The sequence below is a fragment of the Leptinotarsa decemlineata genome, unplaced genomic scaffold, assembly GCF_025532065.1.
Source record: "Leptinotarsa decemlineata unplaced genomic scaffold, Ldec_3_MD MMD2_tig00000133_RagTag_RagTag, whole genome shotgun sequence".
In the NCBI taxonomy this organism is placed as follows: domain Eukaryota; kingdom Metazoa; phylum Arthropoda; class Insecta; order Coleoptera; family Chrysomelidae; genus Leptinotarsa; species Leptinotarsa decemlineata.
Genome location: NW_027412542.1, coordinates 2,296,429 through 2,322,692, shown reverse-complemented (window position 1 = coordinate 2,322,692; position 26,264 = coordinate 2,296,429). Strand labels below are relative to the sequence as shown.

Here is a 26,264-nt window from a genome sequence, read left to right as displayed (position 1 = left end):
ATGTGGCCATTGTGTGACCAAAAATTTCGTATGAGGCGATGACCAAAAGCAAACGGCTTTCTCTGATGTACAGAGACAGGCTTGCCTGGCTGGTCAATCATGAGGTCTACAAACAAATCGATAAATATATTCTCGGTGAGCCAAGTGGTTATGGAAGCACTTGGATCTCAACAAGCAAGGTCTAACTTGATAGTAAACTGCCATGAAAAAGTGTCCTGAATAGGTAAAATCAATAAATTGTTTCTGGTTTGGAATCCTGCAAGCGGTTTTACCAGACCAATTAAATGGATGCACCGAATGCAAAAAAAGTTTTAGATTTCTGGCAAAACCTACCAAGATTGGCCCATTACAAGACATTCATACATCTTTCGAAGCATTTTAAAGAACAAGGTGTTGATTACAGCAAAGATGGCTCAATCTTAAAAAAAAAAATTGTACAAGCAGGCGGATCAATTCTAGATAAAGTTTTCAAAAATATCAGGGAGCTGTTCAAAAACAGACTTTATTTCTAGCATTCAAAGCTTATCCATTTCAAAATAATAATTCTTGTTTTAAATAATAACCGGAAAACTCTGAGTGTATTCAAATATTGAAACGCAATTTCGTGCAGAATGCTAATGGAAAAAATTATAAATGTAACTCTAGAAAGAAAATGAAAAGCCTTTTGAAATGATTCAACTCTAACGGTAACCCTTATCTCTCAAAGGGTTAAACTTCAAGGGCTATCTTAATTCATGAAGCTGCCTTTCTTGAAAATCAAAATGATGAGTCTTTTCGCTTTGTCTCATTTTATTATCGGTGGTGGAACATTTCAAAAATCAACATTCTGAATTCATTTCCACAGATTTATTAAATAAATAATCATAAAGTGCTCTTGAGCCTCTTTACACAAAGTAACGAACAGTAGCAAAACATATAATTTTCAGATAACAATTTCCTCTCCAAAATATATCCAGAATGGAGTATTGAAGGAGAAAGTCTTTTATATATTTCTGGAATTATTAGTTTCACAAGATCTGCTTGGAAAATGCTGCCTTTTAAAGTACTGTTCCCGAGTAGAGAGGACTGGATCCTCCGGAAGAAGGAAATATTAAGAGCAGATAGTTGTTGGTTCACAGATGGATCGAAAACACCTACCGGTTCTGGTGCAGGTGTTTTCAGTCGCAGACCCAGGACAGAGATATCAACCTGCCTAGGAACCTATTCGACTGTATTTCAAGCGAAAATTTACGCTCGTGTGCAGAGAGATTGGAAGGATCCAACCTCATACATAAGTCGATAATAATATTCTTGGACAGTCAAACGGCGTTGGGAGCTCTTGGCTCCTACCGAGCAACATCTAAAATGGTAACAAATTGCCAAAAACGACTCTTCTCCATAGGAAAACATAACAGATTGTCTCCGGTATGGATTCTTGGCTACCCTGGCCTGAAAGGCAATGAAGCTACTGACTCCCATACAAAGGAGGATACTGCTGCAAGCAGCTTCATCGGACCAGAACCTGTCATTGGCATCGCTTTAATAATAATAATAATAATAATAGGTCTTCATTCCCAAAAACAGAAAAACAAACTATATATACACATATACACATCCATATACTATATATATATATATATATATATATATATATATATATATATATATATATATATATATATATATATATATATATAATGCAAATAAATATACAAAACCAATTACAAATTGTTGAGTGAAAGTACTAAATATATAATTGACAATATAGTATATTAGACATAATTATAAACAGAAAGGTAGAAGGTAGTAATGTTACGAACCACCATTCTTATTGACAATGGTTGTACATTAGATTTCGTTCAAATATTTCCGTTTCAATGCTCTTTTGAATTTTTTCAAAGACATCAGTTTAAATTCATCAGAGATTGAGTTGTACACTCGTGCGATCTGGTATGAAAAAGATTTTAATTCTGTACGGTGTATAGGGGGTGTTAGTCTTCCCCTGTAACGAATGTTGTTACTATATGAACATCTGAACGATATGATAATTTCTTGTATAAATATTCTGGAGCTTTTTCAGTGATAATTTTATGATATAGACAAGCAGCATGTAATGATTACCGTTTTAGCATATTGAGCCAGTTGGTATCTTTGAGTTTATGTGATATTTGATGCCGTGTATTAGAAGTAGACAACCTGAATTCCTCGTTTATCTCAATCTCGTCATAATCAATGCATGGCCCATAGACTGTGCTTCCAAAATTAAATCTGGATAATACAAGAGATTCACAGAGTATTGTTTTTACTTTTTTTGCTGGGACATTGTCTGTTGGAATGAATTTGTTTGATGTTCATATAGGCAATACTGATGCATTTATTGATGTGATGTTTGAATTTCAATTTTGAATCAAGAATGATACCTAAATTTTTTGCATGTTCAGTCGGTGCAACCAAATCCTTGTCTACAGTTAATTGAAAGCCATTCAATTCTCTCTTATCACCAAAGACCAAAACTGAACTTTTACTAGCATTGATTTGAAGACAATGTTGCGCAGAGGTAGAAATCAATGAGGCTATGTCTTCATTTAGTATCTGCATTGCAGTTTTCATGTCCGATGGGTGGAATGGAAGATGTAATTGTGTATTATCAGCGTATAGGTTCATTTTGGAGTATTTAACTACGGTCACAAAGTTTGAGGTGTATAATATAAATAGAAGAGGACCTAAAATCGAACCTTGTGGATCACCGCGATTTATCTTCAATGGACTGGATACTATATTATCTAGTTTGATTATTTGCACTCGTTTGCTCAAATAGTTTTTAAAAAGTTCAACCGCGATATTTGACAAACCAATGGATTCGAGGATAGTGAGGAGAATAACATGATTTATCGTATCGAAAGCTTTCGAAAAATCAAGCATAACAAGTGCTGTAGCTTTATTATGGTCAAGTGCGCTGAAAACATCATCTGTAATGTTTAAAATTGTCGTTCCACAGCTATGAGATGGGCGGAAGCCCGATTGTGTTTCTGGTAAAAGGTTTTTAGTTTGAACAAATTCAGAAAGTTGGATGTAAATCACTCTTTCAAATAACTTAGAAATAGCTGGCAGAATGCTAATTGGACGCAAATCTTTGAAGGTTTCTGGATAACTTTTTTTTTGGAATAGGTATGACCATGGCTTCCTTCCAACAATTTGGATAATCACCTCTTTGAATGCAGAAATCTATTATGTGTGTTATGTAAGGTACTAACTATGAAACTATAACTATAAAACTAACTATAAAAGGACAACAGATAATCAGTAATCTTATATTTATGCCATCGGAGCCTTGAGCATTGCTTTTTATAGTGTATATGATTTTTTGTATATCAATTTCACTTATTTGTTGGAAGGAAAACCCAAGACAATTCTGCCTTTTATTATTTTTGTAAAATTCCAGCTTTAGGCAAAAAGATTTATGGACTTCTGGCAGAATCCTCCAGGATTGGCTCACTCCAAGGCGTTTATTCATCCTTCGAAACTTGATGCCAAACAGTTGTTGGACTATAGTAGGAATGAACAACGATGCCTAACAGGCCTTTTTACAGGTCACTGTCATTGGAATCATCATATGCAGAGACTCGGGACTGTCGGAAGACAGTGTGTATCGCCTCTGTTTAGAAAATGAAGAAACTGCAGAGCACATACTTTGTGCCTGCCCCGCTGGGGACCGAATCAGGTTTTTAGAGTTTAGCAGAGCCGTACTCTTACCATCTGACCTGAAAGACCACTCATTATACAAACTAATCGGCTTCGTTGAGAAGCTGGGTTTATTCGGCCGAGTGTGAATAGGTGTGAGTCACAATAAACTCCTGCGGGTTGCGGGTTTCTACTAAAGTGGAGTAAAGACACGCCCGAAGAAGCTATTGTATGCCAAAACACGTGTTGCGTTTTTGTATAACTGTTTAGTGAAAATCTTACAATGAAGTGTTTTTTTGAAAACGTTAGTTATAGATTTTCATCAAGTATCGGCCAATTTCATCATATAACCTAACCCAGCTTGACTACTTTGGTGCACCGTTTATAATAAATCCTCAGAATTTGTACTGAATTCTCATTCATCTTCCATTTCTGAGAATGTATATTTATTGAAATAGTTCAAAGAAAACTGAACATTGATTTATTGATTGGAATGTATGTATTACTTTCAAGAGTATTGTTAGAAAAACAATAAATCAGAATCTTTTACATGACCTTGGTTCAAATTGAGAAACTTTTGGGAATCAACTGTGAAATGAAGAATGTGCTGGTGGATTTAATAAAATAGAAAAGTGAATCGAATACTTAGAAAATCCGAGTTTTGTGAGGTTCTCTCTCGTGAAGCATGAAACAAGTTGGGAGAATAATTTGCACTTAGTGTTTTTTCTGCCAAACTTCAAACAAAAGACAAGTACACGGTTTGTAGCGTTCAATTTCTTCTTCAATAAAATCATCCGTATAGGCAACAGGATCGATTCAAATAGAATTCGGAAAAGTCCTATCTGTAAACCATTATTCCTGTAATGAATCTCTCCACACAAACAGCAAAACACACAACTCCAATTCCATTAAATTCACAATACTGAGATGTCGAATCTCAATTGTGATGACATAATTTTCATATACTGGCTGATATGGAATACAATACACAAAAACTCATGTTATTTTATGTAACTGGTTATTTTTTGATGAAAACCCACGATAACATCACACTTCACTGTCAGATTTTCACTATATAGTTCAGACGTTTTCATACTAAGCAGGGATGAGTAGGACTTCGGAATCCTTCTGGAAAGACAATTATCGCTATCCGTAACTACATAGATATAGACTACATAGACGTAGACATGGAATGCTTCGACAAATTGAGGACAATGAAATTCGTAATCCATTAAGTTCTGAACAGTTAGAAGAGCTTTTATGAGTTAAAACTGAATGGTCTCAATCCTTATTAGTAAAATGAAATTGGTGAGTGTTTCATTTGTGATGCCTTTGGACTACTCACTCGTATATTCCAATTAGGAAGGTATTTCCACATCTCATTTCAGATCGTGCCGTTTTTCATTTGTATTCACTACGAAACTCGAATTTGCCTGACTGTATGTGTTGTTTGTTATTCAGTATCGAAGCAGATGTCTTGAACTTTCTTCTTCCAGGAGTAAACATTCAGTTTCAGACCACCTATTGTGATGCTACTAACTTTCAGCGGTCTCTACTAACATTCAGCGGTCTCTATGTATTTCAGAAATCTATGTTCACCTACTACAAATATACTCAGATCCAGTACTTTTTATCCTCACTGCAGTCGTCTGATGTGAGGATAAAAAAAGTTCCTTGGTGTTGTAAAGGCCGATGTAACAGCCATCTAGAGTCGGTCACAACAATTTCGTAAGTCTCATATGAGTCAGTTTTCTACGACAGATGTTTTTCACCACGGTGAAAAAATAACAATAATTCACTCATAAAAATATACAATATACAGGGCTATTCAAATTCGTTTCTGTGCATGGGGATCTAGTAAAGATAAGATAGAGTGTCGATTAAATTATGGCAAAGTTGCGTATTTTAAAAACCTATTCAATGATGTAAACAAATCGAATATAGCTCTTTTGGTTCTGGAGATATACAGGAAAAACCAAAAAATCCTTAATTATTTTTTTGTCTATATCTTCTTTATTCACAGACATATTGAAAATCTGTCCACATTTTGATATTGACACTTGATGTGGGCTCTCAGAATATATCCATGAATATTTCATACAGGGTGCCATCTGACTTGGGCCACCCCCATCTTTGAATTATTAAATACGGACCTGTATTTTTTGTTGTAGTTTTTGGATCGTAGACGTTCACTCCATACTGAGAAATTAAATAAAATTTTATATTTCGGGATGTTTCGGTAATATTCGATTAAAATTGTGTGAATTATTCCCTTTTAAATTACGGCCCTGGAAATTGGTTGACTGAGTTGAATAAAAACATAATAGCAACTTTCACGTCTCCCTGAGCGTCTTCTACAATGAACTTCGAATAAGAAAACCTTTTATGATTATCTGAAACAAATCTACAGCAAAAATATATTATATAGGTTTGGATGAGCTGAAAAAAAAAGGTAGCTATAATAACATCCGGAAGGAATACTATAATTATAAGGAAAATTGAAATGAAGTAAGTAATTTATATACACAAAAAATTAATTGTGCAATAAATGTTCGATTTTTTTTTTCTATTTTAATTCAAATAAGGTGGAAATATATTTACAGACCAATTCAAAGAACTAAGATTATAAAAAAAAGGAAAGAAGAAAAAAAAATCACATCAAAGGTGCTGCTTCGTTCCCTCCTGTTCATAAAAGAGGACATATGCCTCATTGCTCACAAGTGATGCTGCCACGTGCCACTATATGGGTGTCTGCAATATGCTGTGTAATGTCCGTTGTAAGTAGTCCCACTGTGATTTGAAAGTGCATATAGATTATAACGACAAGGAGCCACATTGTTTGCTGCATAACTGCTCATGTCTAATTCATCTGAAGAAAAGTCAATGGAAACATTCGATTTGTCTCTGAAGCTTTCCGTCGGAGAGAATCTTTTCAAATGAATTACTAAAATACGGGGAAACTTATAGATTAATAAGGACTTTGTACATTTTCTCCTTTGCTTGCACCTCGAACACATTGGTTTTTCATCTCCATCCAGAGTTTCATCTCTTGTGAAAGAATCCAAGCAATGTGACAAACTCACTTGGCCAGATCTTTGTGGTATGAGAAGGGACAAATCCCAGAAAGGATCAAAGGTTACTGATGAGTGTCCACAGTGTGTGCACTTCATAGTGGATTTTAATTGACCAACGAAATAGTCTACAATCTTGGAGTTGTTCATATTCAAATGGCTCTGCCAGGACTTTCGTGCTTTTCCGTTATCGCTCAATTTTTCGTCAATCTCAGTTAAAATCGGTTCAGGTTCCTCAGTAATTTTGTTGAGGTCCTCATGTAAACCTTCTAAAAGATATCGAAGGAATTCGTGGGCGTCTTGATGGGCAGAACCCATGTATCGAGGGGAAAATCTTTGAATCTGATTTTTGAAGTAGACTGTGTGTTTCGGAATGGATGGACTCCAATTTGAAAATTTATTGCGTCAATATTTTTTTTGGGTATCTATATAAATTACTTCATTTCAATATTCATTACAATTATAGTGTTCGTTTCGGATGTTATTATTGCTACCATTTCTTTTTCTGCTTATTAAAACACATATAATATATTTTTGATGTAGTTATGTTTCAAATAATCATAAAAGGTTTTCTTATTCGAAGTCCATTGTAGAAAACGCTCAGAGCAATGGAAAAAATATGAATAGGTACCTAAAAATGAAAAAAATTCTCGAAAAATTCTACGATACATAGGGAGACGTGAAAGTTGTTATTATGTTTTTATTCAACTCAGTCAACCAATTTCTAGGTGAATTTCTAGGGGAAAAGGAAATAACTCAATTATATAACCGAATACAACCGAAAATTTAATTTAATTTATCAGTATGAAGTGAACGTCTACGATTCGAAAACTACAACAAAAAATATAGGTCCGTATTTGAAAATTCAAAGATGGGGATGGCCCAAGACAGATGACACCCTGTATAAAAGATTCATGGATATATTCTAAGAGCCCACATCAAGTGCCAATAGCAAAATATGGACAGATTTTCAATATGTCTGCGAATAAAGAAGATATAGGCAAAAAAATAATTTGAGATTTTTTTGTTTTTTCTGTATATCTCCAGAACCAAAAGTGCTATAATCGATTTCTTTACATCATTGATTAGGTCTCTGAAATACACAACTTTGCCATAATTTAACCGACACTCTATCTCTTATCGTTTACGAGATTCCCATCTACAGAAACGAATTTGAATAGCCCTGTATATAAAAACGAGTTGATGAATAATAAGAACTCGCAGAAGGTGAAACCTGGAAAGTGACGAGTGAACAAACATATTTAAAATATGTTGGTTACAAACAGATATGCCTGAATAATTTGATTTTTCTGAAACGCAACAATTCTCATAAAATTTTGCAAAGTAACCAACCATAATGGATTTCTCCTGAGCATGTGATGGTGAATTTTGAACAAAAATGTGTTTTTCATAAATCGATCCATATTCTGATATTTTCATTTTGTAAACATATGAGCAAAATTAATATTCATGAATAATTTCAGTTAAAAATGTGAATTATCTCTTTCGTGGTAGTTGTTGCCTAGACGATTATTTAATATTTGAAAATAAATTCGTTAAGTTTTCACAGACTATATCTGAGGAATCCGTTATCTCTAAATCGATAAAAAGTGAATTCAACTTCTGATTATTATATGCGAGCGCTTTCGATAACAGGCTGTGCTATCATCTTCATGGCTCTACTCGAATTGAAAGTTTTATCTTCTTCTTTGTTTTTTATACGCTTAGAATGCCTTAGTGCAGGCATTTGTCCTCTTCTTCCATCCAGATGTCTCTATAAATTTGCCTGTACTTGGATTACATCAGGTAATATCCTTTATGTTGGAGTTTCTTCAGGTTCACTGTTTCTAGAAATGTATATTGTATTGTGTAGTGTGTATTGTATTGATTTGTATTTGTTTCTCGATGATTGAATTATGAGTTTTGAATATATGGATGTTTGGGTTTTCCCAGATGTCCATACGGTTTCCTAAACATCCATAAATTCATAAGTACAATTCACTTAGCGAGGAACAAATACAAATCAATCACAACAAGAACTAACATTCAATATACTACACAATACAAAACACATTCCTAGGAAAACACAAAGGATATTACCTGATGTAACCCAAGTACAGGAAAATTTAAAGATACATCAGGATGAAAGGATAGAACAAATACCTGCACTAAGGCGTTGTAAAAATATCACTACTAAGGCGGGTGAGAAGTATTTGGCAAATGAAGACTCTCCACGTTCAGTTCAATAGAGTCCACATACAGGTGATTTTCAAACAGTTGATTCACAATGATCTTAATTCTACAAATACAATGTCTTCAAAGCAAGTGGATATAATTTTGATGAACAAGTAAAAGCGTATACTTTTCAAGGTCTCTCCTTCGAAAAACACTCACAATTCATGATTCTCATCTCAAATGTGAAAAAAGCCAGCAACTGGTGACGGAGCTTGGTCTGACTATGCGTATACAAACAAGTTACCGGTTTGTCCCACCAAATTTATATAAAGTGGGAGGTTTCTATATATTCTCCAGCGATGGCCATAAATCTCCTCGGGGAGCGACATTGAAGAGAAAGTCGAGAATATCATCGGCCAGTGACTTTCCAAGAAAATACCCTCTGGTCGTGTAATTGAGAAAGCGAGAATCTCGGAGGTAATTCTGATGTCGACGACGCAATAGCTTCAGGCGAATCGATGGGATATTTGCTGACTGAAAGTAAAGCTGTTATCAACATTGAAATAGGGAGATAAAAATAGACTTTGAACTTGGGATTTACAAAGAATATCAAATTAGTGTATCTCGAGGAAAGAAATGAAATGAGGATGGAGCAGACTTATAAACATTATCAAAATGATTTTAATTGAAGTTCTGGAATAATTTTGAAATGGATGTGAATAAAATATGTTTGGAGAATATATGGAGACATTTGTAAGGCACTAAATACAGTGACGGCGTGAAAAGTCTTCCCCGCTTAACTTTTGAACGGAACAAACAATCGAGGTCGGGTGAAATTAAGGTAAAATCGCACTATTTTTAGTACTTTTTGGCATAAAAATGATTGTGGTCACGTGGTTTAGTGTCAAGAAGAAGGGGGGTCACGTGTCCTGGTTTTGAAGGCCTTCCGATTCTCTTGCGCCTTGTTTGTGAAAATCGGCCAAGCCGTTTCAAACTGACAAGTGTTTGAAATTTGCTCCAAATATGTTACATAAAAACTTAAATAACTTTTATTTGCAACAAATTTCAAGTAATAATTTTGAATATTCAAACAAGTGCTCTAAATTTTCACCGTTCACTTCTTGTCAGAAAAAAAGTCGGTTTTGAAATTCAATCCGAACGTTATTGAATGTTTCCGGGGTAATACTATAACACACATTTGTTATTCAGTCCATAAGTTCCTGGAGTGACTGTGGCTGCGCGACGTACACCTTAGATTTTATGTACCCCCACAGAAAAAAGTCCATAGGTGTCATATCAAGTGACCTAGCTGACCATTCAATGGGCCCTCGTCGGTCTATCCACCGTCCCGAAAAATATTCGTTGAGCCATTCTTGAACAGTTCTGTAGTAGTGGCGGAGTGCACCATCTTGTTAGAAGGTGACATTCAGGGTAAATTCATTTGGGTTTGCACCAACTACTTCTTGAATACTGTGATGAATCTGATTTTGAAGCATAGTTAAATACAGATGTCCATCTAAAGTTGGCATCCGACCACTTCGCAGAAACATTTGTTGTTACTTCACGCATTCTCTATTAATATATCAAATATGAGCCAAATAGTAAAAAAGTTTTCGCACCTTCTTGTCATTTCAATGCAATGAGTAAAATGAATAGGAAAAAACTCTCATCACAATCGATCTATTGGAAGTCAACTCATAACTTATGAAGAGTTTAATTCTTGGTTGACACATATTGGAAATAGCTTAGGTTAGGTTAGGTCCAAATTGAGTGGGGTCTATTCGATCCTCCACCGCAACCGGCAAGGGTTCATTGTGGTTCGCACCTGTTCAAACTCGACCAAATAAACCCAGCTTCTTAACGAAGCCGATTAGTTTTCATGGTGAGTGGTCTTTCAGGTCAGATGGAAAGAATACGGCTCTGCCGAACTTTAAAAATCTGATTCGGTCCCCAGTGGGGCAGGCATAAAGTATTATGCTCTGCTGTTTCATCGTTAATGAGGTAGTCAGATAGTCAAGGTGTAAGATTCCCACCTTGATACCCGCGACAGCCTTCCCATGTGAAGGTTTTCGCACGTCAGCTACACTTGACGATGCCTTAGATTCAACCGTGGAGGGCTTCATCGCCTCTGGTTTTGGTGAATCATCACTTGAGCACAAACGTCTGCTAATTTGCAAATAGGGGGTTTGTTCCTCCAACTGAGACAGATTCTGCGTACGCCGCTCAAGAATATAGTGCAAGGCTGTTTCATAAGGTACCCCGCTCTTGAGGAGACGACTCAGTCGGCTGCACCACCAAACCTTTTTTTAGGTTCAGTTATTGGATCAGGAGTTGGAGAGTTGAGAAGCTCTCGCTTCTGATCTGAATCTAAAGGGGGGTCAGTTAGAGTCATGAGCTCGACATCCATCTCCTCTGTAGACTCGCTCCTGATCTAAATTTACAGGGAGGTCAGTTGGAGTCGTAAGCTCGACATCCATCTCCTCTGTAGACTCATCATTAGAAGGAATTTTTAAGTTTACTCTGTCCATAAAAGTCCCACGAGTAGCTAGAGAAAGGAGGTCAATCACGGCAGAGCCCCGCATCACCATGACAAGGCGATGCTACGACGAGAGGGCGCCCGGTATCTCGAAGGTTCTGTAGAGACAGACTCAGTGTCATTTATTCTCTCGGCACGGATACACACACGTTGGGATGTCATTCAGTTAGGGAATAACAGAACCACAAGTGATTCTGTCACTTCCGTATCCATGCATCTGATGGCTGGTTTGCTCAACCCCCATATGCCAAACCAATGCATTTGCAAAAGCAGTAGGCACAGTGGCTCAGGCAGTGAAAGATGAACTCTGACAGCCCACCCGCCAGTTGTACTAATTCAGTTAACTCAATCAGGACAATTTGGAATCTCTAGCGAAGAATGAATGAAAATAATTTTTCGTCGTCAGAACAGAAATAGTTTGTTTAAACGCGCGATTCTCTAACCAAGTTAACATTATCGAAAGATAGATCCTAGATCCATTCAGTGAATACCACGTTTCACGTTAGGTGACCATTCCATGAACTGATCAGTACTCTTGCCGTCCTTCAGATTTTCAACCATGTGTTCGCTAGTTTTGTTACTGTCTATAATACTTCAGCAAAGCAGATGCTACTTTACTTCACGAAATATACTTGATTGGTGAGGTTTATATTCATTTTTGTTTTCCACTTCTGATCATCACATCAAATCATTTGAAACTCATACCTCAAGCCATTTTCCATTCCTGTATAAAATTCGCAGTCTTGTAACTCTTACAGCTATCTTCGTATCCGGAATCAAAAGTGACAGTGTAAAAAACAATCTCATCTCGATCCAACTTTTCTAATATTGAAAGACGAGTCGGCAATCTTTTGCCATGAATAAAGTTATAGAGAACCAATCTTGATATCGATTTTGTGGAAATTGCATTACCGACTGCAAAAGCCGTTTTGCCAAACAGGAATTTTAAACTATGGTGAATAGAGTCACACTAACATTAATGAGTAGCAAGTACTATATACATAGGCACTGTAAGCGCCCTTCCATACGGGGAGCTTCACGTGTCTCGCTTCCGAGAGAAAGGAACGCTCTTAGCGCCAAAATTCGACGAGTCTATTGGAGCTTTCAGACGCCGCGTCTCGGGAGACGAGAGCTTTCACGTCTCCTGTATCTGGAGCCGAGGATCCAAGTCTCTTCCTCATAATGCAAAAGGATGAGTGGGGACTTCCACACGGGAAGTGAAAACGACGCTCCGTAGTTGACGCTCCACACTATTATCATTGCAGATCGCGATGCGGACCTGCTAATTGTGCTGTCTGCAACCGACCTGCTCTATGGGATAAAAGTCTCGACATTTATAAGGACCGAAATGAAGTTGTAAAAAGTTCTGTGGAAGTCTTCAAGGTGCTCGAAGTGGATTTTGCAACTTTAATCAACCTATTCTTGATCAAAACGTTTCTGTCATCGAGGTTTTTGTTGACGGAAGAGAAGGTATATGGCAACAGCTCGCGTGCGATCCATTCTACGACTGACCTCAAGGAGCCAGGAACTAAAAAGTCTCCTGGTGTGAATGGGTGGTAGGTAGGAGTGATGAACGCTTCCGTATAGGAGCAAGAGACGTGAAGCTTCCCGTATCAAAGAGTACTGAGTATTACAGACAGAATGAGACGTCTACTCAGGATGATCCTCATAAAAATTGTTCGAGAAATTAAAATAATCTTCATTAGTAGGAAATTTTGAAAGAGATCAAAATTATGTTTGGGCTGCCACAGTGCATCAGATTTATATAGTCTGGCAATTAGGACTCCAATACTTGTAGTGCACTGTTTGGAACCTTTGGTGTAGTAATTAATATTACTGGAGTTTTTTCCCTACACCAAACCGTTATTTCAACACCTCGACACGTATTTCGATCACCAAGTGCTCATTTTCAGGAGGAAGATAAAAATATTATGGTCAGATAAACAGATCTATTGAAATAAGATAGCATGATTACTGAGAGTACATCTCTCAGGATGTAATCTACTATCACTTTTATGTACGCTGATTCTGTCTTTGAGTAATCTTGACGTTCGACCAATATATTCCTCACCACAAATCAAACACGGAATGGAATAGACCAATTGAGATTGAAAGTTAATAGGAGTTTCATCTTCGAGTTTCGAAAATAATTTATTAATGGTGAATATGGTTCTGTCATATCACTTATGTATGGTAAAAAAGAGAAAAGTATAGGAACTGGAAGCGGATCAGCCCTAATTGTGACATTGTCAAACTGTACAGGATTTATATCCAACTGGTTGTTATTGTTGATTTGAACGTCAATAGTTGACGTACTAAATAAGATCTTCTTAAGTAAAGGATCCAGGTAGGAGTTATTAATAAATAATTGGAAAATATTTCATTGGTATTATATTTTCAAATAACGATAAAAATAAAATAAAAACAACAATAAAAATTAATTGGCGCTCCGGGGCGACTTCATTGATTCCAGTGGCGCATTTGCTTTTTCAGCTGCAGGAAAACCCGGAAAAACCTGCAGCACCACATCATCTGAAGATCTTGATCTAACAATGTCCTCTCTCTTTTTAGGTCTTCCATATTTTGAGTGTGATAGCACACTCAAAATATGGAAGACCTAAAAAATCAGCAGTCGCCCATCATATTTTGCAACAAAACCATTCCATAGACTTCAGTTCATTAAGAATATTCAGACAAGTTATCAACAACAGGCATTTAGATGCCTATGAGAGTGTAGAAATAAGTAAACATAATTAAAAATCTGATCAAAAAAGAACAATGGGCAGATGTTTATTCTTCTTCGACAGTGGATGATAAATTCAGTAACTTTTTCAACACTGTCAAATTCTACTACGATATCTCATTTTCATTTAAAAGAACGCAAATAAAGAAACGCTGTAAAGTCTGGTATACCAAAAAACTGAAACAATTTCATAATATGCTCTGTGATATGACAAACATTATTTAAAGTTCATCAAATACGACCATTAAAAATAAATTTCATACATTGAAAAAACTATATAAAGAAAAACTAAAGCAAGAAAAGTATAATTACAATGATGAAAGAATAAAAAATTCCCCAAACAGGATGAAAGAAAGTTGGAAAATCATTAACGAATCCAAAAATCGTAGTCAAAATCAATCAGTATCAAAGCTCAATTATAATGGAGAATGTGTGACAGATTTGAGGGAAATTTGTAAAATATTCAGTAATCACTTCAATGATTTATTTGCAATGTCCCCCAGTTAATAATGATAAAATCAAACTAATATCTCATTTCCATCATACATTATTTCTCTCTCCCACTAATGCATATGAAATTGAGGATTATATCATGAAAACCACCAAGAAAACAGCTGAAGATGTTGCTGAAATTTCTAGAAAACCTTTGAGATATGTCAGAGAACATATAAGAGAGCCACTAGCATACTTGTTCGTTACAGGTCAATACCCAACAAATTTGAAAACCTCCAAATCAGTATAAAAATGAAGGATCCAATTATGACGTTAATAATTATAGAAACATCTACCTACAAAGTCAGTTATCAAAAATTCTCGACTTTGCTTTCAATTGCCGCCTCAACATATTTTTAGAACACCATAATTTAGTGTTGAACTATCAACACGGATTTAGGCAAAATAAATCAACATCAACAGCAGTAGCAGAACTCTGTGAAAAAATTTATAACTATTTAAACAACAAGCAAAACACAATAGCTCTATACTTCGACTTAAGCAGAGCCCTTGATACTGTGAGTCATGATATTTTGATAGAAAAATTATTCCGAATAGGAGTTCGAGGAGTTGCGAATGACTGGATTACAGCATATTTGAAAGATAGAAAACAGATTGCAATATTGAATAATAATAAATCAAAAGAAAAAACAATTAATATGGGTGTTACACAGGGTTCTATAATGGCCCCAGTACTCTTCATCATTTTTATGAATGATATTATTAACTCATGTCCAAGTGCGCAAAATATAATTACGTATGCCGACGATACCAATTTTCTTATATCAGAAAAATCAATTTGTGATATGGTACTCAGAGCCAATACTGTAGCGAATGAATTCTATAACTGGTGTATTTACAATGGTCTAGTGGTAAATTTGGAAAAAACATGCTTCATGCAGTTTTTAACGAAAAATCTGAATAGGAATTCTAGTTTATCAATAAGAGTAAATCATAGTAGCATTGAGCAGATTGATGTTGCTCGCTTTCTGGGAGTTATATTGGATAATAAAATGACATGGAAAAATCATATAAACGAAACAACCACCAAGCTGAGTAAAATCTTTTTCGTAATAAGACAACTGAAAAATACTGTATCAACTGAAACTCTGAAATTGGCATACTATGGATTGGTTCAATCAACACTCAGTTATGGCCTAATGTTTTGAGATAGCTCAAGCTACCTAAATCAGATATTTATAATCCAAAAAAAAATCATCAGAAGTATGATTGGAGTCAAGCCTAACACATCTTGAAAATCAATTTTTCCAAAGATAGGTATTTTCACAGTGTATTCACTATATATATTTCAAATTACTTTGAATATTACAACACAAGAGAATTCCATTCTTAAAAATAGCAGTTTACACAAGTACGATACAAGAAAATGTGATAACCTACATCAACCTACTATTACATAAGGACACATTGTAAAATTAATTTAAGACTAGTAGATGAGGCAATAATGTGAAAATAATTTGAGACACTCAAGACACAGGTACGTAGAACTGATATCTATGCTATGAATAAGGATAACTTTTTAAATTGGATTAGTTTAATCTTCCTCTTGAAGATGATCACTTGATGATCGAAACACGTGTCGCAGTTTCAAAATAATGGTTTGGTGTTGAGAAAAAACTCCTGTAATATTTTTCAAGGACTCTAATATTCAGAATAACTATTTCAATAGGGCGGTTTGAATGAAGTTAGCAAATTTTGAAGAGTAGATCACGATATTTGATCCGTTGTCCATGTTACTTCCGGAGAATATTTGCTCACCCGGTATTAAAAGCACTATGATGGATATCGTTCACTTTGATGGTCAAGGAGGACTAAATGAAGATTATCAGTTTTTATCAGGGTGTCTTATGAATAGTTCTAATAAATTAGGCAACACAACGAATTCAATATCTTCTGGAGCACAAGGCAAAACTGGTGTCTCGCCAATACTGACAAAAAAGGAATTGGTAATCAAGATCTCATGCCAGATCTCTTAGTTTCCAACTCCAATTTAGTCTACCTGAGAAAAGCGAAGATCAGCAGTGTTGTTCTGCAAGGAAGCTACAAGGATAGTCAAGATTGTAGTCGACTACAACAATATAATAACGAAAAAATGAATAATGGGGTGTTTCGTCTACGAATCATATGTAGACCTCCTTCTACAAAACCCCACAAGTTTCTTGATGAGCCAAAGTTTTCAATGTTTCTTGAAGAGAATTGCTTCAATTTCTACTTTATCCTGGTCACAAACCATGGAGAGAAGGAGAAATATATTCATAATGCAAAAGTATACCTTAGGCTGAAAACTCCTATTCCGATGCATCTTTCTTCGAGTTGACTGAGCTTTAATAAGTTAACTATACTAATCCAAACGAGAAGATGAGAGTAAAACAGCTAGCATATTTTTAGCAGAAACTGTGTTCTTTATTAGTAGTTTCGAAGAACAAATCTTACGGAGTTTATACTGATACTTGGTTGTTAGGTAATCTGCCTTCTTATTTTTTAAGGAAAACACAAGCACTACAGGAAAATCTTTAAGGTGGTCTAAGAGCGGTGCCTGTGCGAAAGTAGCGACTCACATTGGATTTGAATCGCTGGAAATTGAATACATTTGGTAAAACGTTCTCAGGAAGTTTATTTTCGAGTTCTCCAAGTGAAAGAATTCTCAAACTGTGAAGTTCGAGGTATAGGGACTGAGTTGAATCTCGGAACGATGAGCAGTCACAGTCCATCGCCTATTTCTTATATGTACCGCTCTTGGTGGAATCAAATGTGCCAAGTCACTTGAAGACCTCCTGTGAAAATATTCATCTTCCAGACTATCAAGAATGCAAGTGATGTTCCTTTCTCTAATCAGGCGGATGGCTCTTTTCTGGATGAAATCCAGCATCTTCAGGCAGTGGCGTAACTATACCGTTCGAGGCCCGTGGCAAATTTATCGGATGGGCCCCCTCCCCCCAATATAAAGAAGCTGAACCAACATTTATAATATTTTTTTATACTTATTTATACACTTTTACTTGTAATTATACAATAATAAATCACTATGACATGTAGGTACATATAAACTTTATAATTATACTTAGGTACTTGATTTTCTAATAATTCACTTTAAATTAAAAGTACCTAATTTGAATTGAATTAAATTTTGATTAAAAGTACCTAATTTAAAGTACAGTCAGCATCTAATTGATATGGGCACATAGAGTAGTCAAAATTATTTGAAGAACAAAATAGCAATTTGATATAGACAGTCTGAATCATCATATTGTTGTAAGCACACAAGGTGTTCAAGATGTAAAATGTTAATTATTAAAATTCCTTCTGTTCAAATTTCGGGCCGTTGAATTTTTGATGAATAAAATAGTAAAGTTGCTCAACCTGTCTTGTCACATAGAATTTCTTAAATAAGTTTTAATCAATTTCAGTTTTGAAAATGATCTCGGCACTAGCCGTAGTCACAAGAATGGTGAGAAATAATAGAAATGAAGTGCACACTTCAGGAAATTCAAAACAGATTTCAAAACATACCAAGTTCACTCCAGTTTGGTGATATGTCACTTTATATTCTCGTTCTATATATATTATATTCTCGTTCTCTCTCGTTCATTCACTTTTTGGAATCAATTAGATGCCTTCTAAATTGAGCGCGGAAATCCAATCCGTTGAACTTATATTCAGTCTGCCTACTACGAATTCACTGCACAGCTGAAAGATCACAGACCTTGTAAACGCGCAATCAATTAATCTCATTTATTTCGAAACCTTTGATACTTTCGAGGTAGAGTAATGCTCGCATTGAAAGGGTCTTTGTGATGGGTACAATTTAATGGATCTTGCTTTCTTTTCTGTTTTGCGAACTTCGAAAAAGACAAAGTTTAATAACACACGTTTTCAGAATGAGCAAATGGAATGAAATGGAATGCTTTGGTAAACTTTGGTGTAATTTCCGGGAAATACGGAACTCGTGCAAGAGATATGATTCTATACAAAATTTATTACTGAATGAAGTTAGCTACAGACATTTTTTTCATAATAACGGCGAAGTAGACCGAGGTCGATGATTTTTGAAACAAAAACAAATCATAGAAGGATGCAACCCATTGAACAAGGAAGATGATATAACAAAAATGGAAGGAAAAATAAATTACGGTTGATTTAAGGTCGGAAAGTGGGGGGTGAGTTTTTAAGGGTAAAAATCGGTTTATCTCGATTTCTGGCAAAACTGCAAGTCCTATGGAAAGGAAAAATGTTGAATGGTCAAAGTATTGCAAAGATCTACAACTTTCTTATCCCCTTTTTTTTTCACATGACCTCAAAATTTATGTGAATAATTCAAATAACCAAGTATTTGGTTTTTTTATTTTTATATTTTATATATTTCATTTTAAAAATTTGGTGAGAACTTATCTGCTTGTGTACCGAATGAACCGTGATTTTCTGGATTTGAAATATCTATTTTTTTACCTTATTTTGATTCAGTTTTTAAAAAACACCATAATTTTTAATCGAAAATTCACGTGTCAAATTATGTGCTTTTTTAAAAAAGTCATTGGGTTTTTTGTTCGTTGAAAAGTCCACTTTCTAATAGTGAAAAAAATTTACCTACGTTACTATGGTAAATGTTCTCAGAAAATGCAAAAAACGAAAAAAACTCGAATCCAAAATTTTTTCAATAAATTTTGAGCTATTTATTGAAACTAACACTTCAGTTACTCGTATAACGTACATGATACATTGATAAAGCAAAAATTGCAAATCCATAAAACATCAGGATTGCAAAAATATATACGAAAAAGGTGTTCAGAATATTAAAGATAGGATTTAAAGAGAATTCCATCTAAAACATGTAACTGCTACAATTTTTTTTTTTTCAGCAAAAAAGCTGGTTTATGTTTATTGAATTTTTCATTATATATTCATTCATTATAATACATACATCAGTTTTTGTCTCTTTGATTGTATTCCTTCGTCGTTAGACTCAACAAACCTTTCCGAATCTAGCAGATCTTCGAAATCTTCAAGACCATCACCACCTTCGTTTCCGATATCATTTTCAGTCTGCTTTGCCTTGAACTTCCTCGTAGCCTTTTTTTTTTTTCACGTTGGAACATTTTTCAGAACATAAATTTGGGTAGCAATTTGTACATTTCGAACAATGTTTTCGGCAGCCACATTTTAAACTGTTACATCCAGTTTCAAAGCTGCAGCAAATGCTGAATTTGGGCATACTGCCACATTGATGTTGCTTCCATCCCCAATCTGTTGCTGTCATTGCATTACCCAGCCAAGTTTGAAGCTAATAATATGCCCTGTAATAATGTCGTTACGCTGCATCTTTTGTGGGTGGGAGATTTGCCAATATAAAAGATAATTGAATTTTTGCCAAATGATATTTTCGAAATCTCAATTGATTCAGTGTTGTATTATCCTTTTTACACTCACAAATAGATTCAATTATTTGCAATCCATTCTTTTCGATATCTTCTTTGTTTGTTTCTTTCCTATAAAAAATATTTGCCATAGAAAAGTATCGTGAATTCATTATTAGATGAATTCATTTGTCAGATTTTTTTATCATGTACCATGGAATCTTACGTTGTACGGAGAATTAATTTTAATAAATAGCTCAAAACTGAACATAACGATTAAAACAAATTTTGGATTCGAGTTTTTTCGTTTTCTGCATTTTCTGAGAACTTTTATTTACAATAGTAACGAATATTTTTTCACACTATCAGAAAGTAGAGATTTCATCGAAAATAAGATGAGAAAATAAAAATTACAGTGCGTGTTTGGTACGTCAAAAATTAGTTCTCACCATATTTCATGAGAAAATTTTTGTAAAGATAAGAATAAAAGACCAAAAACTTGGTAATTTGAATTTTCCACATAAATTTTGAGGTTATATGAAAAAAGTATGAAAACAAAAGTGGTAGATCTTTTTATTACCTACAAACTTTGCCGTTCAACTTTTTCTATAGGATTTGTAGTTGTCAGAAATCGAGATAAACCTCAAATCAACCGTAATTTATTTTTCCTTTCATTTTTCTTATATTATCTTCCTTTTTCAATGAGTTTCATTCTACTATGATTTTGTTTCACTGGTTGTTGAATTTACAGCATTTAATGAAGAGTTTACAAACGGATCTATATGTGCATTTTTACTTGGCTCAAAAGTCGTATGAAGAATGTCAGTTTGATTGTCAAAAGATTAATAATCGTTTTACAAAAACCAAATTTTGTAATTCGAACACTTCAGTCTGGGAAATATATGGGGTGAAAAATATAAGTAACATTACAATAAATTTCTAATAGAACAGTAATACTAATTATGAAACAACAATAAAACTTAATTAGCCCTCCGGGGCAACTAGATAGTTTTCCGGGAAAACCCGGAAAAACCAGGAAAACCCGGAAAAACCTATATCACTATATCACCTAGAGCATGATCTGCCAATATCCTGTCTTTCATAGAATAAAATGTAGGCTCCAATTAATTCAAGATATTGCCAGAACATTCAGTAACACGACTATCCAAACCAGTTCGTTTCGTCTTTGACCAATGCTTAATAATGACCAGATTCAACATCGGAACCACAGTGAACAATAACTGCATGAATATTATAATAGTGGTCTGCTAGATTGAAATGTTCATCTATTTCAAACCTTCGAAAGAGTTTCTTGCTTTCGTCAGAGGTTGAGTCATGTTTGAAGATCATCAGTGTTATTATTAGATTGACTGGTGCTGCAGCTATACTTGTTGTCTCCTAATAGTTAGTTTAGCGCATATTTGGCAATACAGTTAATCATCACCCGTTGAAATTTCTATTTTCAGATGGTTTAACAATAAGCTTTGCACGGGCTGGTTATTAGTCATATTAGGTAACGCTAGTTGTAATTCAGAAATTCAGATACGTCTTTGCTACCTCTACAAAGTAAACTAGTGTTGATTTTTCCAGCAAAAGATTTACAAACACAAGATGAGATAGACGAAATCATTCAGGAGTATTGATTCTGCTATTGTTTTGCTCAGGAAGAGTATTCAACAAGAACCCTAAGAATTCGGAACAATCCTCTTGTTGTCCTAACGAGTATCTAGTAGACTTCAAAGACTCCAGTAAATCGGTTGGAGGGAAAGATGATACAGTCTTACGAAACTGCAGCTGCAAGAACAGGTGTTAGAGTTAGGTGAATAGGTAGGAAAAATTCTCGTTCTCCTTCATCATCAAAACCTCGTTCTTCAAATTTTTCATCATGAACAACACTTGTAAAATGCAATTCATGTAGCAAGTGTTTCCTAAATTATCTAATCCAATTTTCTTCTCAAGATTTCCCACGTCAAAAAGCCCGGGTACCAAATTTAGTGCGAATAACTCATTTGTAGCAAAAGTTGCTTTTGAAAAACGAATATAAAAATTCAATTTCAATACCCTGTATCTCGGAACTGAAGCATTTTTGAACACAAGTTTGTATACACTTATGTTACACCCTGTATATAGTGAATCAACTCCAAACATCTGGGATGAAAGATATGATTATGGTTGAAGACAAGGGGGTATCATTGGCTTCATGACCCATCCTTTCATTCGCCCTTGGGCAGACGAAAGATAAATTTTGTCCTTTCACGTCCCTCCTCCCAATAAATGATAATAATTACGGCAATCTGTTTCAATGAACGATACCTTCTATAAAATTGACGCTATTCATGAAACGTATTTAAAGGACAATATTCAATAATGAATTTTTGCTTTCCAGGTCTCGTCGATCGTCTGGGGCAGCTTCCGCGGCCACCTCCCAGACTCGGAACCTGAATCCCGGAGGTGAGAAAACTCATTTTCGTTTTATCTCATAACGTTTTCTCGAAATTGTAATTCATGAAATATCGTAATCACTTACTCGGAAAGGTTTAGCTCGTTGACACAAATTCCAGAAAACATGACGAATTTCCGTTTTATTGTGACAGTGTAATTGGGAAAGACGTAACTCATGTAACCGAAGGAAATGAGATATTTATGAGATAAAACCCGTCAAGGAGCTTTTACTCAACGAGAGTGTAACCCCGGAGAAGATACACTACCAATTCGCCTTTCTGATACGTTATTGAAAGGAAAGAACTAGATCGGAAGAAATTGAAAGAATAAGAAAAAAACATTTTTCGTAAAATTATTTAGCACCACAAAGATCTCACGCTTTGAAAACAGTTCTAGATGCAAACCAATACCTTTTTAATATACTGGCTGTTTTTGAAAGACACTTCAGACCCGTAGGGTTCATTTAAGAGTCTATTCTGAGAAAAAAAGTTTATATCAAAGTCTTGAATGACTTGAATTTTAAATTTCAGGAAGCTGCTGAAGTTTTTAGAAAAAAAATGTGTTTTTTGATAACTTTGCTGTGGCCCTACATTTTCATGTGAAAGATATTAAGTATATCATCTATATAAGGGCTGGTAAGTAGTTTTGAGTAGGGTCCGGAATATGTGGAAAAATTTTAACGAGGTCCAGATAAAACAACGAATAATAATTAGGTGCTGCCCATGTATTATTTTGGTTTCAAATCAAATTCTGAATTATAAAACACAAGTCTTGAGCCAGTTTTTTATAGTTTGCTTCTCGATAGGAACAGCAAATTCAAGTGTGTTTTCTAGGTGAGCGTCCATTAATCTCGAACGATATATGTTTCAATTTTGAGAAAGATATTTCACATACGTATGTTGAGCCAAACGTAGTGGCCAAAAATATATCTGGTTTCTTGCAATATTCATGTTTGGCCCAAAATTCTTCAGTGGATACCGTTTCATACATTTGCAAAGACACATCTTCTTGCAAATCAATCATCTTTATTTGAAGTGATGGCTTTGACAGATTCAACAACTAGATAGAAAACTAATCAAATCATATTAGTTGTATGTACTTGTAAAACAAGTTAACTAGACAACTTGATGGAGTACAGTAAGTACTAAGTTGAATTATATGTTTTAGTTAATAAAGGTATATCTACGTATTAATTTACACTGGCTATACAACACATTACAATATTTGGCGGTTTGAGGTTCCACCGTAAACGGACCAAGTCAAGTCAAAAATGTTTATTAGCTTTTGCGAATAATTACATAATATTGTGAATGTGTTTTGTGTGGGGCCCTGCGGTCCGCCTGTTGCTGACCGTTGATATACATTGAAATGTATCTTCTGCTGTAGAATAGTGTCGTCCATGGGGAATTTGCATTGTATCATTTCAAAGAGAAAATGATAAGCCACTGATTTTTTCGAAACAGAAATTATTATCGTAATGTTCAATTTTTCCTCGATTTAATTTATTCTACAGAATTTTTTCCATTCAACGTATGTTTTTCCCATCAAAAATTGAAATTCATTCATTTAGATCTCGCGAATAAAACAATTTTTACGTAAATTCAAAAACGAAATTCAAGTGATTCAAAGCATTTTGAAATCATAATTTACAAAAACCGAGTACTTTTTGGAAAATACAACTATTCACAATAATTTCACAATGAACTATATCATTACTCTACTGGTTTCTGATTCGAATTGGTGTATTTTGAAATAACACCACAGAAAGTAATTTCAATTATCCTGTTGGTTTGAATTCCCAAAAAAAAAATATAACTTCTTACCATAATCATGTATTCAAGTTTTTGCAGTTTCTCTATACATTGTTTCAACAAAAAGCAAGTGATTATTTCATTTTTCTGTCACCGAAAATGATGAATAAATCACCAAAAATAATGATAATTCTTCAAATTCCGCTTGGTTTTGAACATTCATAAAAATGAAAAAAAAAGTTATTTCAAACACTTCAGAAAGTTTCTGAGATATGTTTGGAAATACATTGGTTTCTGATTACTTAACGTTGATTTTGACGTTTGATGAATAAAAATCAACCTTCAACAAGCTGTCACTTCGTTTTCATTGGGTATTGTGTTTACAAACACAATGAGCCAATATTTTTTTATAAGCTGTATTTTTGATAGGAACGATTTTTGAGTGGTTCGGGAAAATCGTCAAAAAACATGGGTTTATTTGGTAAAAAGTTTCACTTGGTTATTGGGTTTACAGACACCCTAGACTTCCATTCTTTTTGTTTTTTATAATAATAATGATAATAAATGGGCTTTATTGATTGACATACATTGTTTATGAAGAAGAAGTTAATACAAAAATCAACGAAAGGGCAAAGTTCAGCCGAGACTGTTTTACAACTTAACATGGGGGATAGCATGTTTTATATTGAAATATAAAAATAATTACCTAGTATACATTGGTAAGTGAGTAGTTCATGAATCTTTGTGAGACTTAAAAAAACAAAGGTTATAAATTCCAAAGTGAATATTAAAAATCTATTTAGCTTGAGGTAAAATATAGCAAAACATACACAAAGGTGAGACAAAGGGAAAACCATATGAGCAAGGCATAACATGAATATATTATCTATCCAGAAGACTTCCCATATGTTTTCAACTTTTTCTTGAAATTATATATGGAGTAGTGTCTAAATTCACTGGGCAGAGCATTATATTGTTTGATAGAGTTGTAAATAAAAGCAGGCTGTCGAGTGTTTTGGAATAATAAAAGTGTGACGGTTTCGTGTCCTCGAATTATTCTGTGATTTGAAAGTTTTATATCTTTCATAAATATAATTTGGCTTTTTGTAAATGAGGAATTTATGTGTATTGTCGAATAGGTGGAACTGCCAGGTTTTAGCAATCGGTAAACAACCTGACTCCTCGAACTTGGGGGATATATGGTCGAATTTTCTCACACCATAAAAAAAACGAATGCAATTGTTTTGTTTTTTTTTTTGTAAGCGATTTTCATTAGTTTGTATCAAAGCAGGCCCGTAGATTATATCACAATATGCTAATCTAGGCAATATGAGGGTTTCGCAAAGTTTCAACTTCAATTTGGAAGTCATAACATCTCTACTTTGATAGAGTTGACGTAAGATACTGTATGAGCTACGACAAAGTGAATTTATATGTTTGTGAAATCTCAGATCAGCATCTAGTCATAAACCCAAGTTCTTGCTTTCTGTAATTGTTTGTAGTAAGTCTTGTCCAAGTTGGATTTCAATTCTTCCTTCAATTTTCCGTCTTTTGTGTTTCGGGCCAAAAAGTATCAGCTGAGATTTTTCAGAATTCAATTTCAGGTTATGGGCTATAGATAGATCCAGATCGCTGTTAATTTTTTCCATTGCCACCTGCCAGTTATTTGGAGGAAATCGATAATATAACTGAGTGTCATCTGCATAATGATGAACTGTGCAATGCTCAATTATTTTATGGAAGTCAGATATATATAGAGAGAATAGAATTGGGCCAAGGATAGAGCCCTAAGGCCAAATTGAATTTTTGTTATTAAATTATTATTGTATACAAAAGAATCAATTTGATCTTTCAGAAACCGCTCGAACACCTTAGATAGGATAGGCAGTTTGCTAACTGGCCTCAAATGAGATAATTCAGTTGGATTTTCACATTTTGTCAAAGAGAGTACAATTGCATGTTTCCGTGCAGAAGGAAAATCATTTGTTTCTATAGAGGAATTGAATATGTGTGTGATGTGGT

The 26,264-nt window shown here is 34.7% G+C and overlaps 1 protein-coding gene across 11 annotated transcripts in view; it reads left to right on the top strand.

The window, feature by feature from the left end:
• The window catches only part of dnc (phosphodiesterase dunce), a 768,665-nt gene that overhangs the window by 615,934 nt on the left and 126,467 nt on the right, over positions 1-26,264 (top strand). For all 11 annotated transcript variants that reach the window (XM_074172547.1, XM_074172544.1, XM_074172545.1 and 8 more), the window contains one exon: positions 22,436-22,500. In XM_074172547.1, the coding sequence (XP_074028648.1) occupies positions 22,436-22,500 (65 nt within the window). The remainder of the gene's footprint in view (positions 1-22,435; positions 22,501-26,264) is intronic.